This window comes from Colias philodice, chromosome 8, assembly GCF_061535455.1.
Source record: "Colias philodice isolate Cphi_HAF_F1 chromosome 8, ilColPhil1 Martin Lab GWU primary, whole genome shotgun sequence".
In the NCBI taxonomy this organism is placed as follows: Eukaryota; Metazoa; Arthropoda; class Insecta; order Lepidoptera; family Pieridae; genus Colias; species Colias philodice.
Window position 1 is genome coordinate 8,030,961 of NC_143093.1, and position 17,622 is coordinate 8,048,582.

At 35.0% G+C, this 17,622-nt stretch overlaps 1 protein-coding gene and 1 long non-coding RNA gene across 2 annotated transcripts in view; both read right to left on the bottom strand.

The window, feature by feature from the left end:
* Positions 1–7,627: 7,627 nt before the first annotated feature.
* On the bottom strand, positions 7,628–8,708 carry LOC149486684 (uncharacterized). Its single transcript, XM_089698356.1, has one exon. The coding sequence runs from the start codon at positions 8,541–8,543 to the stop codon at positions 7,791–7,793; it is 753 nt and encodes a 250-aa protein (XP_089554482.1). The 5' UTR covers positions 8,544–8,708; the 3' UTR covers positions 7,628–7,790.
* A 1,551-nt stretch (positions 8,709–10,259) lies between these two features.
* Positions 10,260–17,622, bottom strand: part of LOC149486685 (uncharacterized) — a 75,241-nt gene continuing 67,878 nt past the window's right edge. Inside the window, exon 3 of the long non-coding RNA XR_016315983.1 lies at positions 10,260–10,438. This is a non-coding gene — a long non-coding RNA (uncharacterized LOC149486685). The remainder of the gene's footprint in view (positions 10,439–17,622) is intronic.

Below are 17,622 nucleotides of genomic sequence, written 5' to 3' on the forward strand. Positions count from 1 at the left end.
AGTATATGACTCACGGAACGCTAATCTTTATGAGGACGTCATACCCGCAGGAAGTAGTAAATTAGTTAGATTACCCGTAGATGTTGAGAATGGAGACGCTATTATACCGGAACAAATTATATGTAATTGTCATATTTCTGAATGTTTAACGAAGGCGAGGAGCAATCGCGCTATCGTGGAAATTTCTAATCCAACCCGTAATGATGTAATTTTTTCAATGGATCGACCAGTATGTGCCGAGGTTTATAATAACGAGTACACGCGCACCAAACGTTCGTCCGACCGTGTGAAACAGGTATTATCTCGCTTGCGTACTGATCACTTAAATAATGAGGAACGTTTAAATTTAGAGTCATTATGTTCAGAATATGCGGATGTATTTTATATAGAAGGCGAAAACTTAACATTTACGAATAAAATTAAGCATTCTATTAGAACTAAGGATGAAATACCGGTTTATACGAAAAGTTATCGCTATCCATTTATTCATAGGCAGGAAGTACAGAATCAGATAAGTAAAATGTTAGAACAGGGTATTATTAGACCATCAGATTCAGCATGGAGCTCTCCTATTTGGGTGGTACCTAAAAAGGCAGATGCATCCGGCAAAGTTAAATGGCGTTTAGTTGTTGATTTTAGAAAGTTAAATGAGAAAACTTTGGATGAAAAATATCCGATTCCTAATATTACAGATGTCTTACGTAAATTGGGTAACTGTCAATACTTCACAACGTTAGATTTAGCAAGTGGGTTTTATCAAGTGGAAATGAACCCGGCTGACATTCCAAAAACTGCTTTTAGTGTAGAACATGGTCATTTTGAATTCTTAAGAATGCCCATGGGTCTAAAGAACAGTCCGTCTACTTTTCAAAGAGTTATGGATAATGTACTGAGAGAATTGCAAAATTCTATTTGTGTAGTCTACCTGGATGAAATAATAGTGTTTAGCACTTCTTTACAGGAGCATATCGTTAATCTTGGGAAAGTGTTTCAGAGATTGCGCGAATCCAACTTTAAAATACAGATGGATAAATCGGAATTTCTTAAACTCGAAACCGCGTATCTAGGTCACATTATTAGCAAAGATGGGATAAAGCCTAACCCAGATAAGATATCTGCCATCCAAAAGTATCCTCTTCCGAAAACTCCAACCGACATTAAACGATTTCTAGGTCTATTAGGTTATTATAGGAAATTCATACCAGATTTCGCTAGAATCACGAAACCCATGACACAATGCTTAAAAAAGGGTTCAAAGATAACATTTTCTAAAGATTATATAGAATGTTTCAATAGGTGTAAAACATTATTAATGAATGATCCAATTCTTCAGTATCCTGATTTCAATAAAGAATTTATTCTTACGACTGACGCGTCGAATTTAGCTATCGGTGCTGTACTCTCTCAAGGCCCCGTTGGTTCCGATAAACCAATTGCGTACGCTTCACGTACACTTAATAGTAGCGAAATTAATTATAGCACGATTGAGAAGGAGCTATTAGCAATTGTCTGGGCAACGAAGTATTTCCGCCCTTACCTTTTTGGCCGTAAGTTTAAAATTATAACTGATCATAGACCCCTTCAATGGGTCATGAATTTAAAGGAACCTAATTCCCGTCTCACACGTTGGAGGCTCAAACTTAGCGAATACGATTACACCGTAATTTATAAGCAGGGAAAACAAAATTGTAACGCCGATGCTTTATCGCGAATTCAAATTAATAATGAGGAAACAGATTCTTTAGCGGTTAATCCAACAGAGACAACACCTTCATTAATAAAAAGAAGTTCAGATACAATTACTGGTCATTCCAATTCAATTAAGATTACTGCACATTCGAAATCAGATACTCTTAAAGCAAATTCCGACACCGTCACAGTTCATACTGACGCGGAGAACCCAATTCTAGATATCCCTATAACAGATGTACCGGCTGATTTACCTATTCATATCTATACTAAGAAGAAATATGGCGCTGTTGCTAAATTTAGGTTTAAGAGGGTACCTAAATTGTTACAGAATCCTTCCTCTGATCCTGTGCCTGATTCAAGCGGAGGATCCCACCCTGAGTAGCTTGGATGATGGACCCGGTATACTACCATTTAATATTGGAACTGCAAGAATTGTCACTCATTATCATTCATTTTTGCAAATTATTAATTTAAAAGATATTCGCGATAGTATAACCATAGTAAAGGATCAATTAAATTCATTAACACCTAATTTGCACGATAGATTATTTTCGCTATATAATTCACATATCGAACACTTGCATTATAAGATTATTAAATTATCAAATCAGTTAGAAACTTTTGAACCCAATCGCAAAAAGAGAGGTCTCATAGATGGTTTAGGTTCAGTAATAAAAAGTATTTCTGGTAACCTAGACTATACGGATGCAATTAAATATGATACCGCAATTAAATTATTGCAAAATAATGAAAATAGATTGGTCACAGAAATGAATAATCATATAAGCCTCAGTAAAGATTGGATAAACCAACAATCTGATATTTTAAACAACTTAATTAAAAATCAGGAAAAAATTGAAATAGCTATAAATGATTTAAAGGCCAATAATTTAAACATTACTATATACATCGATTTAATTCAACGCGTAGCAATTTTATCAGATAACATTGATGATATATCTGAGGAATTACATAGATTAGAAAATTTATTAGGTTTTATTCGTGCGAAAAGTACGCATCATCTTATGTTCAATTCAAATTCACTAAAAGAAATGTTAAATAAGTTAAACAAATTTTATGGCAAAGATCAAATCCCTCAAGTTAATTATAGAGAATATTTTGATTTAGTTAAACTAGGCTATTATTATAGTAATAGAAATATAGTTATAGTTTTTATGTTCCCGGTTGTCCTTCCTGCTACCTTTGAATTATTTAAATTATCCATAGTTCCTAATAAAGATAGTAAAGTCCTAATTCCACCCTATCCTTTTGTGGCAATTCACGACGAGGATTTTATGTACATGGAGGCAGAATGCCCGAAGTCTGGCCTAGGGTATCTATGTGAGGACAAGCTGAACCATCATCGATCCAAAAATGACTGCGTGTATCACCTTATTACCACGCAATGAGTCGTCGCATCTTGTCTCTTCACGCCTGTGGAGCTCGGAGCACCCGCACTAGAAAAATTAGACGACGCCCACTACGTCATCAGTTTCCCCAAGCCATCAAAAATTCACCTATCATGCTCGCAAGATCAATATGACGTCATTAAAGGAAGCTACTTAGCCACAATACCCAAAAACTGCATTCTTCAAACGGAGGCTTTCAAGATAGTCAATAGAGAAGACCATATCAAAGGACAGATAATGAAAATTGCAAACCTGCCAGATTCCAGCCAATATAATACAGATGAAGAAGTTCTGAAGTTGAATTCGATAAATTTGGATAAATTACACGCTAGTAACAGAGCTATATCAGTGGAAATGCCTATCAGTACTAACAACGGATACGAGATTCTCTATATGCAGCCTTCCATCATACCGATATATGTTATATTAATAACGAGTGCAGTTGCCCTAGTGACATGGTACGTCGTACGGAGAGTGCGTACATCAAAACCTAAAACTACGAGTGTTCATGGTAATCAAAGAGAAGAAATAGAACATCAATCGGCGGAGTGTGAAATTTCAGCGATATTAACGAGCCTTGCCCGCCAATAATCGCTGAACTTCAGGAGGGAGGTGTTATGTACTGTGTATACACGCCTTAACTATTAGAGGATGCATGGGGCCACCCAAGAAGGACTTGCACCTGTTAGCAATTGCGACATCGCGCACACCTGCGATTCCAGAGAGTGTTGCGGCAATCATCGCCACCGCGACGCTGTAGCTGCTCCGCCGTGGACGACGAGCACTCTTGGTTCCAACATTGAACCGGGAGGGACGTAGTTTAAGTTAGGAATAATTTATAATGTAATTTTTTTACAATAAATTATGAATAAGTAAATTTCGGTTTTTTTTGCGCCTTCGCGGGTCGGTCGATATAATTAGTGCATTTAAAAGAAAAATAAAAGCAGATAAAAACAAAAACAAAACAAAGAAAAAAAAATATTAATAACAGTGAAGATTAGCAGCTTTGCAAATAATGATCCTTTACCAATTTTTTAAAAGACTCCAGCGTTTGTGCTTTCCGAATACTAGTGGGTAAAGCATTCCAAAGTTGAACAGCTTTTACACTGAAAGAGGCGTTGTAAAATTTGGAAGAGTGAATTGGAATAGTTAGCATTAGGTTCTCATTAGATCGCAGGTTCAAACTCCTAGCAGATAAAAATTCAAAGTTATTTTTTAAGTAGCAAGGGATACGGGGATCAAATAGTATCGAGTACAGGAGCGAAAGGACATGGGCATTACGGCGATGGCGGATGGGTAACCATTTTAACTGCGACCGAAACGCTGTAACATGGTCATACTTCCTCAACCCAAAGACAAAACGTACAGCAAGGTTCTGCAAGCGCTCCATTTTATCGAGTTGCTCTTGGGTGAGGTTAGAAAAACACACGTCAGCATAATCCAGTATGGGCAGCATTAAGGACTGAGCCAGCATAATCTTGGTGGGAATAGGCAAAAAGTTGCGCAACCTTCTCAGACTAGATGCAGTCCAAAATATTTTTTTGCTGATATTTTTTAGGTGGACAGTCCATGACAGAGTCTCATCTATATGTAAACCTAAGTTCTTAACAGATTTCATGTAAGGCACAACAGTGCCATCAATATGGATAGGTGGTAAGGTAGTCCAGTTGATTCTGGCCACCAGACTCTGACTACCAATAATGATGGCTTGTGATTTTAATGGATTAAGCTTGAGACCATAACGTCCACTCCAATCAGATACCTTACTAAGATTATCATTGATATCATTAATTGCAATATTAATATCAATTAAAGGCGACTGTGTATATATTTGAAGGTCATCTGCGTAAAGATGATACAGGGAAGTTAGATGGGGAGTTAAAAAGTTAATAAATATAGCAAACAAAATTGGAGAGAGCACGCCTCCTTGTGGGACGCCAGCGGATATATTGCGCCATGTCGAAAAAGAATTGTCAACAAGAACACGTTGCTGACGATCAGCCAAGTAGCTCTGAAACCATCCAAGAACATCGGGAGATAAGTTTATTGACCGAAGCATGCCTAATAGTAAGTCAAAATCCACAGTATTGAAGGCATTACTAAAGTCTAAGAGCACAAGAACTGTGAGCAACTTGTGGTCCATACCCCAGCGTATATCGTCTGTTATTTTAAGAAGGGCAGTAGTCGTACTATGACCGGGGCGGAAACCAGACTGAAAAGGATTTAAGAGGGAATTTTTATTTAGGAAGGAACTTAGCTGTTGTTGGATGAGGCGCTCTAGGATTTTGGACAGAAAGGGTAGGATAGAAATAGGCCGATAGTCCGATAAGGATTTAGGAGTATTAATTTTAGGAATAGGGATAACATTAGCCTTCTTCCACATTTGAGGAAAAACACTAGATGAGATAGAGGAGTTAAAGATATGAGTTATGACAGGAGTGACGATGTCAAGGATAGGAACGATCATATTACGACTAATGCCATCCACACCAACAGAGTTTGAGGTAATGGACAATATTGCTTTCTCAACTTCACTATTAGATAAAGAACGAAAATGAAATGATGGGAAATTAGAAGAGGTTAAAGAAGATAAATAGTTTAAGGTTTTACATTTAATATTTTTATCCAAAGAGGAGGCTGGGGTAAAGTGCTGATTTAATGAGTCTAATGAAATGTCCTTAGATAAGTGACAGCTACTATCCTTACCCACCCCCAATGTTTTCAGAAACTTCCAGAGCCTGGCAGGATCACCATTTTCGACAGAGGTGTGTATGTGACGTCTCTGTGCATCTCTACAAGCTGTATTACATTTATTACGGATAATTTTATATTTATCTCGATTGCTATCTGATGGATTGATCTTATAACGAGCTTTGGACGTATTCTTTTTATGGAGAAGAGCTTTTAATTCGTCAGTGAGCCAGGGAGCAGGAAGGTGTTTAATTTTAACAGGTCTTATAGGAGCGTGAACGTCATACAGATTGACTATACAATTATTAAATATTGCAATTTTATCTTCAACAGATTCAGCCTTCAATAATATATCCCAGTCGATTTTTGAAGCATCATTTCGGAGACACTCTATGTCCATTCCACCAAAACTACGCTGCATCAGAATTTTGTGCTTTAATTTAGGAAGACGGAGTCGAAAGGATAGGTAAAGAAGGTCATGGTTCGAAAAAGCATCCGCAGCACATTGGCCATGCTTAAAAACATAAGTAGGGGAAGAGGTAAGGATGAGGTCAAGTAAGGAAGGTATACAATTTGGGATGGTATGCGTAGCATTAAGAGGGAGAAGGTGGAGGTTGCACGCATCAACCAAAGTTTGTAGTCTTTTGGACCGAGAATCGTTTTTGAGCATGCAAGTATTGAAATCCCCCATACAGATTATGTGCTTGTAAATAGAAGATACATTTTCTAGGATAGTTTCTAAAGACGAGAAATAATTTACATTGAGAGAAGGACTGTAGAATACTCCGAGTAGTAGTTTGGTTGAGTTGATGCATATTTCTATAATGAGGTGCTCAGCGGCATCCGCAGGCGGGGGTTGGGCCGAGACGCTAACAATAGAGAAGGGAATACAGTTAGAAAGATATATGGCGACACCTCCCCCACCACGGCCCACTCTATCATTGCGGATTAAATTATAACCAGGTAAGGAATATGAGGATGATGATAGGCAGGGTTTTAGCCACGATTCCGAAACAAGAATTGCACTAATAACTTTTGAGTCAAAAGATGAAAGGAGGTCAGGGTAATGTGCTGGGATACTTTGAGCATTAATATGCACAATATTTAAGTTTTTAAGACAATCATGGAAATTAGAATACAAGATTTTTTCAAGGGAGGGAAAGGAAGTGCTACAAAAACTATTTTCATTGCTACTACTGCTAGAAGATGCCGAATAAAAGATATCACTATTTGCACTGCAGTTAGACATACAAAAGTAACTATTTACAGTTACTTAAAAATACAAAATAAGCTATAAAAGTAATACCAATAATACCAGCAATATAATATAAAAAACAAGTACAGCAAATTAAGACTAAACAATAAATAAATTTTACATTTACATTACATACAAGCCACCAAAAAAAAAAAAAAAAATAATAAGTTTTAAAACAATAAAAACAATAATAATAATGCCTAAATTATCAAGAACATTGAGTTTTAATTACCATAATAACAGAATTTAGGAATAATAAACCCAAATGCCAGGGAGCTAGGTCGAATAATGTACGTCAAATGTCAAAGGGACATAAATGACAGCAGTCGACAGCTGTCTATCTAGTAGTTTATTAAAATTGTTTACATTTACAAGTTACATTATGAAAGTTGTGTCAATACTTTGAATCTTTAAAATACACACAATGCATAACATTTACAAAACGACGGTACTCACATTAGGCATTGACTTTTATTATATTAATTGTGGGTGATTACTAAGTATGTTAACCAATAACCACAGAATGATTAATATGAGTATTTTTATAACTATATACAAACATACATTAGGCACCAGAAGCAGCAAAAAAAAAAAAAAAGAATGAAAGTGTTTGATTTAAAAACCAGTGAACTTTTATATACAAATAGGTAGCAGAAAGCATGAGTTAATAACACACAGAACACAAAACACAGACGGAGAACATAAAGTTTATAAAAAGAGAAATACATACAAACATTTACCGCCTATGGTTTCTTAGTGTATCGTTTGGGCCTGACATTACTCTGCATAGCATGGGCTTCTTTGACACCACCACCTGCTTGTGTCATCTCAGACTCCAACCCCGAAGCACTTTGAGAGATAGCATTCAGATCAGCCATACAGGTTACTTGCCGCTTCACACCTTTGGAATCCAACACAATCACAAGGCCATCTCTGGTCCAACATTTGTTAATGCCAAACTGTTTATGAGCAGCAAGGAATGCTTCATGCCGCTGCTTGGTGAGGAACTCTGAGATTGTAATTCCAGTAGATTTTAAAACAGTTTTACCATACCATAGTTTATTTTTAATAGATAAATCACTTAACTTTACAAGAATAGGCCTTGGTTTGTCCAAACCAGTGCGCCCAATGCGATGGCATCTGTTTATGTTCATTGTGCTGAAGTCAGGAATTTTGAGATTTGAACGAACAAACCGCACCAGTAACTCAGATGTATCCTCTTGATTGTCTTCAGGCAACCCATGTATTAAGAGTATTTTCTTTCTACTTCTGGTTTCCTGATGATCATATAATTTGAAGAGGAGGTTGACTTGAGCGTGAAGTTGCTTTAAGGTAGACAGAACAAAACTCCGAAATTCGGAAAATTCTGATTCCAAGCTGGAGTTTGTGTTGCAAGCTGGTGCTGTTTTGTTTCCCTTCAAGGTATTTTCAAATTCAGCCATCCTTGAAGTGAACATAGTTGTCATACTGTCCAATGACTGTTGAATTGAATCCATAGTGGTGATTTATATTGAAAACGCTGATATTTCAGGGAGTGAATGTTGTAGATATATTGCTGGTATGAACTTAACACTAGTTAATCATTTGAATCAAACTTTACTTCTTTAAAATAAATTTAAATAGATTAAAATTTTAGAGAGCGTAATTTTTACGTGTTGACGTGTACACATCTACCCGCGAATACAACTGGGTCTTCTAGAGTTAAAGTACTTATTGAGATAGAATCAGTTTTCCTTATCATGTTTCCAAGAATAAGCAACTTAACCTAATCACGTAGCGGGAGTTCCTTTTGGAATTCTACTAATTCGTTCATAAATCTTGTAAGAACATTTCTCAAACCACCATAAGAATACGTAAAACCTCCCAATACTTTAGTGGAAACAATGTTAATTTTTCCAACAAAATGCACTCGCTCACTTTCATTCCTTAAACCACTGACGTCTTTATTGTACACACGTTGTTACCGTGAAACTAACCAGACTCGTTTTTCATAATTTATACGCTAGTTAGCCGCAGCTATAGTTACTGTATACCTATTTTCTTAGTGTATTTCTGTTAGCTTTTTGTTTGAACTAAAATCGCAAAGTACACAATTGTTATGTCTGGCTTGTTTAGTCATCACTGATATTGTACATTAGTGTAATTACAATATCGTCGTCGACGACGACGATATTGTACATTAGTGTAATTAATACAGTTATTAATTTTATTTAAATAAATAATATTACTACGTTTTACTGACTTCATTCTTTACGAGGATCAGTGCCTCACATATTCTTTTTATATTCTTAGTAGCAATAATCATCTATATGGGTATAGTATACAAAATATACACAAAATGCCTTATAAAAGTCAGATTTGCGGAAATTCATCACGTGATCTGATAACTAATTCAGTTGGGCAATTCAATGGTTTGCATACGATTAATGTCTGACGGCCTGATGCGACAGCCTTTTGATGTTCTTCGTGACTGATTACCATGTCAAAGGTTGATTTGAAATGTACTGACTCTGTTATGTTTGTGTTTCAGAAATGGATGAATTTTACCTTTTTGCAGCTTTTCAATGCCTCTACTTTGTGTTTAAATTGTCGAAAATATTTTATGTTTTAGAGTTTCGGAATAAAGAGTAAAGAGTATGTGCATGTTTGAGTTTGAATATAGTATTAATTTTCACAACTAAATCGTTAAATCATTGTTAAGTTTCATTATTATTGCGTTGAATATAAAATAAAAAGCGATCATCATCAGGTTTAGTAATTAAAGTATTAATTAAGATGTATGTAAAAAAAATATTAAACTATCTTTGATTACCTAACCTTACCTACAATCATACCTACTTGAGAAAAACGGAGCTTTTCTTTATATATTTTCAAAGTAGCACATTTATTCACCACCACCAATCTAACAAACTAAACTTCACCAAATTTTCCGGATTAAAAAACAGTTTCAAATCTTATAAACAACAACATAAACAATAGGCATCATATATTAAAAAGGATATGGATTAGTGATGAGTTTGAGGCACCAACTCCGTGGCCGCGTATCTTGCGTCAAATAGCGGAGAGCCACGGGGGTGAAGCCCGGGAAAGGCAAGTCCTGACCCACCGTGCTCTCTGTACTCAAGCCCCCCTCCGAGTCCGAGTCTCCCCCCTCCGATTCCGAACACCCCCCACTCGAGTCTGACCCCCCTCGATACCCGTAGTAAGGCATCTTCACTCATTCACTTAACTTATAAGCTCATTGTATCACTTTGTTAACACACTACACTACTATTTCACCATATTTGCTGGTTCAACTGTACACATAGGTGTCCGTTAGTATCGGTGGTGCGCGCTTTGAATGCTCCGTGCCGAGGTCGTAAACTTGCTCCATGCTTGCTTTTGTATTTATCTGGAACAAACAGAAACCTTCATTAGTTTTATTTGACTTTAGTATTATTTCGCAGAAATCAATGTTGATATGTAAGATTAGATGAAATGGGTCAGTTTCATTAATTGTTTCATTAATCAATCTCGTTATTCATATTAATATTATAATCTGAGTGAATACGGTACCTACTTACACAAAACATAATAAATAATAAGAAGGATAGGTAACGAAACACATAAAAGATACACATATATTATGTTACTAGCTGTTGCCCGCGACTTCGTCCGCTATTCGGTCGTTTTTCGTCATTCGTCGTTTAAAAAAAATACGTGACACTTTATTTTTGAATGTTCTTAATTGTCTCTTATAAAATTTAACTACATTAAAATTGAATACTCTGATAAGAAAATCTTAAAATCATCGAAAATCATAGACATCGAATATCTGAGGAAAACATGAATGAATGTGATTTAAATTCTACATTTCTTAGTAATTAAAATAATAATCTAAATTAAATGTAGATTAACAGTTTGAGCGCACCATTATAGAATATGTACCTAAGTAATAAATTACGTTAGTTTACATAGTAACTTTACTAAAAACACGATGACTTTCTTTCGCGCTCGGTACCACAAACTAAACATGTTTGTGGTACGTGGCCCGCGTCACTTTACCCCCCACGAGTTCCCCTCCGTTGCTATGCGAAAATACATTCGTCGCCCTACTGTAGGAAAAATTGTAATACTGCGGCCTGGGCGTTATAACACGCTCAGGGAATTCCTGAGTGCTGATAGAATTCCGTCTATCGGCATTTATACCAATTTTATATTAATATCACCATCTTGAGGAAAAGCTTCTAATGTCGATTTAAAACGCATATATACGGATTAACCTGATGAATTAACATGTTCTAAAATTGTGAAATGAGTTCAGTTTTAAATTCGAGAAATATTGATTTCTTGTATTCGATTATTCGTCGTAGTCGAATACAAAATATATTTAAAGAAACTTAGGTTGGCCTTCAGGCAAAAGGGATCCTATCAAATGATAAACTTGACCTTGTATCTTAAAAGTAAGAATGAAAGGAGCATCTAATAATTGTTGAGCACCAAAGGATCATTTAAAACGCAATACTATAAGAGCTAATATTGTCTAAGAACTGTTTAGATTGCACATGTTCCTCTAAAACTTAAAAGTAGTGATTTCAAAGGTTCCGGCGTATCTTCAAACGAAAGCCTACTCCTTACTCCACTTTAAAGCATTACAAAAAGAACATACTACGTTAATATCGCCTATACAGAAGATGATCTGTAATCAATTGTGAGGTTATAAGCAAACCCACTTTTATATTATTTTGTCGGACCACACCACCGAATTTGTAGATTGATCTTCTATGTTTACCTCTAAGTCATTAAGACTATGTCGAAATCTGTCTGCAATAAGACGGGTCTCTCGCTATTCGTCCGTTTAAAGAGACCAATAGTTTCAATTCTTAATCTTTCATTAAACAAACTTATTAATCGTTCTTGTCTCAAATAATGGTAATATTCGCGTCCCTACTCTAGTCATTGCTTATGTTCATCTTCGAGAGATCGAATAATATTATGGTGCACCCTATTATTTGTCAAACGGTCTTCATATTGAGTAAAAGTTTCAGAATTCTCGAGATAAAATATGACGATCGTGATCAGCTGTGAGACGTAATTCCCTCTCAGTGAGGGTTTCGGTCTCACGGGATAGTACAATATGCCATTTGCGATCAGCTGTGAGACGTTATATATACCCTCAGTGAAGGATTCGGTCTCACAGGATAGTACATGCCGTTCGCGGTCAGCTGTGAGCCGCAATTCTCGTTGTGAAGCGGTTTCAGGTTCGGCATAACACATGTTGTTTTCGGTCTTCGGTCTATCTCTAACGATCCTTGAGAACTCTTATTTCTCATTTTCTTAACTTTGCTCGAATTTCGATATATAAAGATTTTTTAGGTGGCACTGATGCGGGTGAATAAAAATTAAAACGGACTAAGAGTGTTATAATCTCAATCATCATCATCAATACATATAATAAAATTGTGGAAAAGTGATGTCACTTCCCGAACTCCGATTGACCGTAATTTATTTTTCCTTACATTTTTATCATAATATCCTTTTCTAATGGGTTTCATCCTACTGCGATTTTTTTTTGTTTCAAAAATTATCTACCCTGGTGTATAGGTAAATTTTCCACATAAAATGTCCTTTAAATTATGTCGTATTATATTTTTAACCCCCGACGCAAAAAGACTGGTGTTATGTGTTTGACCGCTATGTATTTCTGTGTGTGTGTGTGTGTCTGTCTATGGCACCGTAGCTGGCTAACAGGTAAACCGAATTAGATGCGGTTTTTTTTGTTAGGCAGAATATTTTCCGACGCTGGTTCTTAGATAAAGTGTATCAAAATTGGTTCATCCACTTATTATACCTACATAGGGGTAAAAGTGGGAATGAAAAAAATGAAAGTTATAATTTATTTTTAAAGATCGTCGGGAAGTTTATGAAATTATTTATTCCTTTTTCTATACACTTTTCTTCGTCTAAACGGTTTAGTAACGTGCTCTCTCTCTCTTCAGCCTTTAGTTACGTGCGTGAGACAGGAAAGATCTAATTTGGATTTGTTTCTGGATTTCATAAAAACTGAGTATCGATTAAGCTGATCAGTGGCTACTGGCTACACCATAGATTATTAAAAACATCCGTTTAAGAAAGGAAGGAAATAGAATTTGCTCCATAATTTAAAAGAAATTTTACGTAGAATTAGTTAGGCATTTCTTTTTTGATTTTCGATATTATATACTAATCATAATTTTTAATTACAATATGTAGTAACTATTTGGTATAGGTTAGGCATTTCATTTCTTGATTTTCTTTAATAAGTTGGTACGTAAGTTTTTTAGCTCAGTTTAGTAAGAAATTTTAATAACAATTCTTTTAATTATTTATGGTAGTACAACAGTACAGTATGGTTGTACGTATTTACTCAATAATTGTATGTTAAATAGTAATTCAGCATGGGCGTAGCCACGGTGGGGCTAGGTGGGGCGCTTACCCTGGCTTTGATCTGGTAGGTACTAATTGTGAAGGGGAGTGGGCGTGGGCGTGGGATTGGGACTGAACGTGGCATATGGCGTGGGAGTGCGAGTGGGCGCGGGAGTGGGAGCATGAAAATAAAAATGATTTTTTATTGTTGCCCCACCCTGAGCCCATGGTCATAGGTCCCATAGTCACTATTCCACGCGAACGAAGTCGCGGGGACAGCTAGTAGACAAATATAATCAGAAAGCTAAGCTCAACCATAAAAGATAGACATTTATGATGTCGGGAGATATTTTTAATATAATATGGAGAACATTTCTTTCATACTTGATTTCTGTGTAGCTTTAACCATTAAGATACACGCATTAAGAACGCACACGCGACGAAAGCTTAAAAATGGAATTGCTGCTCTGCTCACGAATATGAAAAATAATTGTACCAAGTTTCGTTTAAATCCGTCGAGTAGTTTTTGTTTCTATAACGGTTATACAGACAGACAGACGGACAAATATTTTTGACGTCGATGTCGATCTCTAATCACCTCGTGATAGTTATTTAGGAAATATATTTCATGTGCAGAATTGACCTCTACAGATTTAATATAAGTAGGTATACATATATTTAGATTCCAATTTCCATGTAACGTTAAATTCGACTATATAATAACTAACAGACAACGCAGGTTACTCTCGTTTCCGTAAGTTGAGGCGGCTACATATTCGGTCCTAATATGACTTTTTGTGAACGAAACGACAGCGCGGTTTAATTCGATGGCAACACCATCAGAAAAAAGGAAATATTTTTAACTTTGAAAAAATATTATGATTTACACTATTCATACTATTTTAACATTAACACAAAATATAAGACTATGAGTGTGTAAAAATAAATCCAGCTAGTTTCACATCACACTTATGTTTATAATTAGGTATACGACATGAAAATATATTAATTACCAAGCAATAATCATACAGATAAATACTGAACAAAAGTATTAACAGTCAAAGCATATTTTTACTAACAACATGTAAATGATGAAGGAATAATAATTATCAACGAACTAACCTTTTTATATTAGAGTTCCGCCTCGTGATCGAATTATTAAAACACGAAGATTTTTAAAAATGTAACCAATGAACACAATCAATATTAGATTAACTGTAATGGTGTCTAGTTTGACTTAAAATAATATACATCTACCCTCACTTTTAAAAATGTAGTATATTCACACGAATTATATAAGCGCACCTTATAGGGAAGGGAAGATTTATTATGGGTTAAAGAGTTAAATAAATAAATAACATAATTATATTTAAATTATTAATTTTTAACATTGTGTTCAGTAGTGTTAGCATGTAAATTGATTTGATTTTTACGAAATCTCATAGATGGCGCTGAATCAAATTTGTCTTTATAGTACTAAGATTCATTAAACAGTTTCTCTGCCCAAATTACGTAAATGACGTAGTTTTTATAGTGTAAAGCTAGATAATAGCATGGCTTACTCAAAAACAACATTTAAACATGAGTCTTTAGATTGTACGCTGTCGTAGTTCACGGAATACGTAAGAAAAGTAAAGGTTCACAGCTCCTCCCCCGGAGGTGATAGCATGATAATATGTTTAAAAAAACCTCACACGACCTGTTTGTAATATTCATGCAAAATTTGAAGTCAATCTATGCAGTACTTTTCGAGATTAGCTCGGACAAACATACAGACAAACAGACAAACAGACAAACAGACAAAAATTCTAAAAACTATATTTTTGGCTTCTATATCGATTATAGATCATGGATTATGTATTCTTTTAAAAAAATATTCAATGTACAGTTTTGACTTTCCTACGATTTTATTATATGTATAGATAGATAGATATAAACTTGTGAAAAATGAAAATACTACCACATTATTATAAGAAAAATTCAATCTTGTAAAGTATTATATTTCTTTTCCTATAAATCAAATATTTCGAGGAAGCGTTCACTTAATATAGTAGAGATGTGAACAGCCAAGCATGACGGGTACTTATACAATATTAATATGACATTTTCCCGTAAGCCCAAGAGAGCGCTTATGTCGTACATCTTAACAAAATTATGAAATATGCAGCGGTAATAGTGATTTCTCTGACCCTTTGAATAATTTAATTTAAGTCGGGAAGCACGTGAATCACAAGAATTATAAAATTAATATGTGAATGTGCTTTATATCTATCGATTTTTTTGTATTTTTGGTAAATATCAGACAGACTTTCGATCTGAGTCTCGCCTGAAGATATTTAGCTTGGAGAAGCATTATTAAATTTATTTGGGCGTTAAAGAAACATTATGTTTTCGATGAAGACCAGTTTGTATAGAATTCTATTCGAGATAGGTATCATATAAATTCCATATATAGACAGTTTAATAACATCCAATATTTTTTCTAAAACGTGTGTGCGCAAGCATAAATTTTGATATTTATGAGTCGTACTCTCGCATTCAGAACATAAATCAATAGATATGCGAAAACTTTGATGAAATAAATTCGTTATGTCAATTTATGAAGCTTTCCAGTTTTTACGAGTGATTTTCGACGATTTTTAAATGTAAAAAGTAAAGGATGGTTTTTTTGGCTTTGTCAAATACAAAAATATTTTACACGATTATAATTATTGTTATGCAAACAAAATATATTCAACTAAAATATAGGTAATTTTCAAATATAGGTAAGTACTTAGAACGACGTGACCCGAAAGTTTTAAAACAATTAAATATGAAATTGGGGCTTATACCTACTTGAAAAAGCTCGAAATGAAAGGTTTAAAAATTCTTTATGGCATGGCGGCTGCACAGTTCATTTTACGAGAGAAAATTGTATGCAATATTTATAGAGTGATTTTGAAGTAAAATTAAATAAAGCAAAATATTGATTAAACATAATATGAGTAGAGGAAATAATCAGGAATTGTCTTTGCATAATATTTTTCGTAATTAGTACAATTTTTTATACCTAATTTTATAATTCATCAATCGTAAAACCTGTCTTAATCATTCCTTACCAACCAGATTTAAGGGGTGCAACATATAGTTACATAAATAGAACGAAAACACGCAACTACACGAGAATTTGCTATTTTCCGCGGCACCATGTCCTCAGGCTTCAAAGCACACAATTGCTTCACAAAATAGAGATTGCTTTACGCAACGATACTCCGTTTATCCTTTTATCTATCCGTCGACGATAATGTTTGTCATTCAAACTTCAAAGCTCCCTTCAAATATAAGATTTTCGTCTTATACAGGGCTTATGTATCAATTATTCAAATTAAAGTTCCAAGGAAATCTCTCTTTCTATGGGATTTATTTATACTTAGCGAAACCGAACGGAGGGTAAAAGGCAGATAATGGTAAGAAAACATTTGAAGAAGGTAACAAGGTTGATTTACGGCTTAGAACAAATGGAGAAGGTCCTAAGCTTGCTCGGTCGCGACGACGTTATACAGAATTTAATGGTATAAAAGAAGAAGCGAATTTTATATACTTCACTGTTTAGATTTTCATGCTTATCAAATCAGGACGAGATTGCTACGGCTTTTCAAAAAATTTCGTTAAATATTTTGGAGAAAGAAGCTTCGAAGACGTAAATTTAAAATATCTTGATGACGATGTCATCTATATGTTAGTCAAAGACATAAAAAACTTACTTCATTAAAATTAGAAACCTATTTCACGTGTACGTCTAACATCATTATATTTAAATCATAATCCCGCTTCACACATAAAGTACAGCAACGTAAATTTAGCTTTGCAAGTCAATATTCGAGACTGAACATAACACAAACTAAACCGCTCCATCTTCATTAAAACGATGTCGAGAGCTTAATAACCAACGTTTATATCTATTTAATACGCGTTTAAAATGCGGTCGCGTCTGTATAACCCCGTACCATTTCATTGGGCAATTACGTAAATATCGTTTTTATTTGATTACGACTGACCAGTTGATGCTTCAATTCGTATATTGATGGAATGCGGTTAAGGTAATGATCGATCTGTTAGCAATGAAACAGATGTATGTGTCATGCTTCGTTTTAAATGCAATTTTTGTTATAGCTGAACGCTAGATAGCCTACAAATTTAATTCTTCAAAGT

Excerpts from the sequence above, each read along its gene's own strand:
- LOC149486684 (XM_089698356.1), bottom strand. The coding sequence starts at position 8,543 with ATGGATTCAATTCAACAGTCATTGGACAGTATGACAACTATGTTCACT.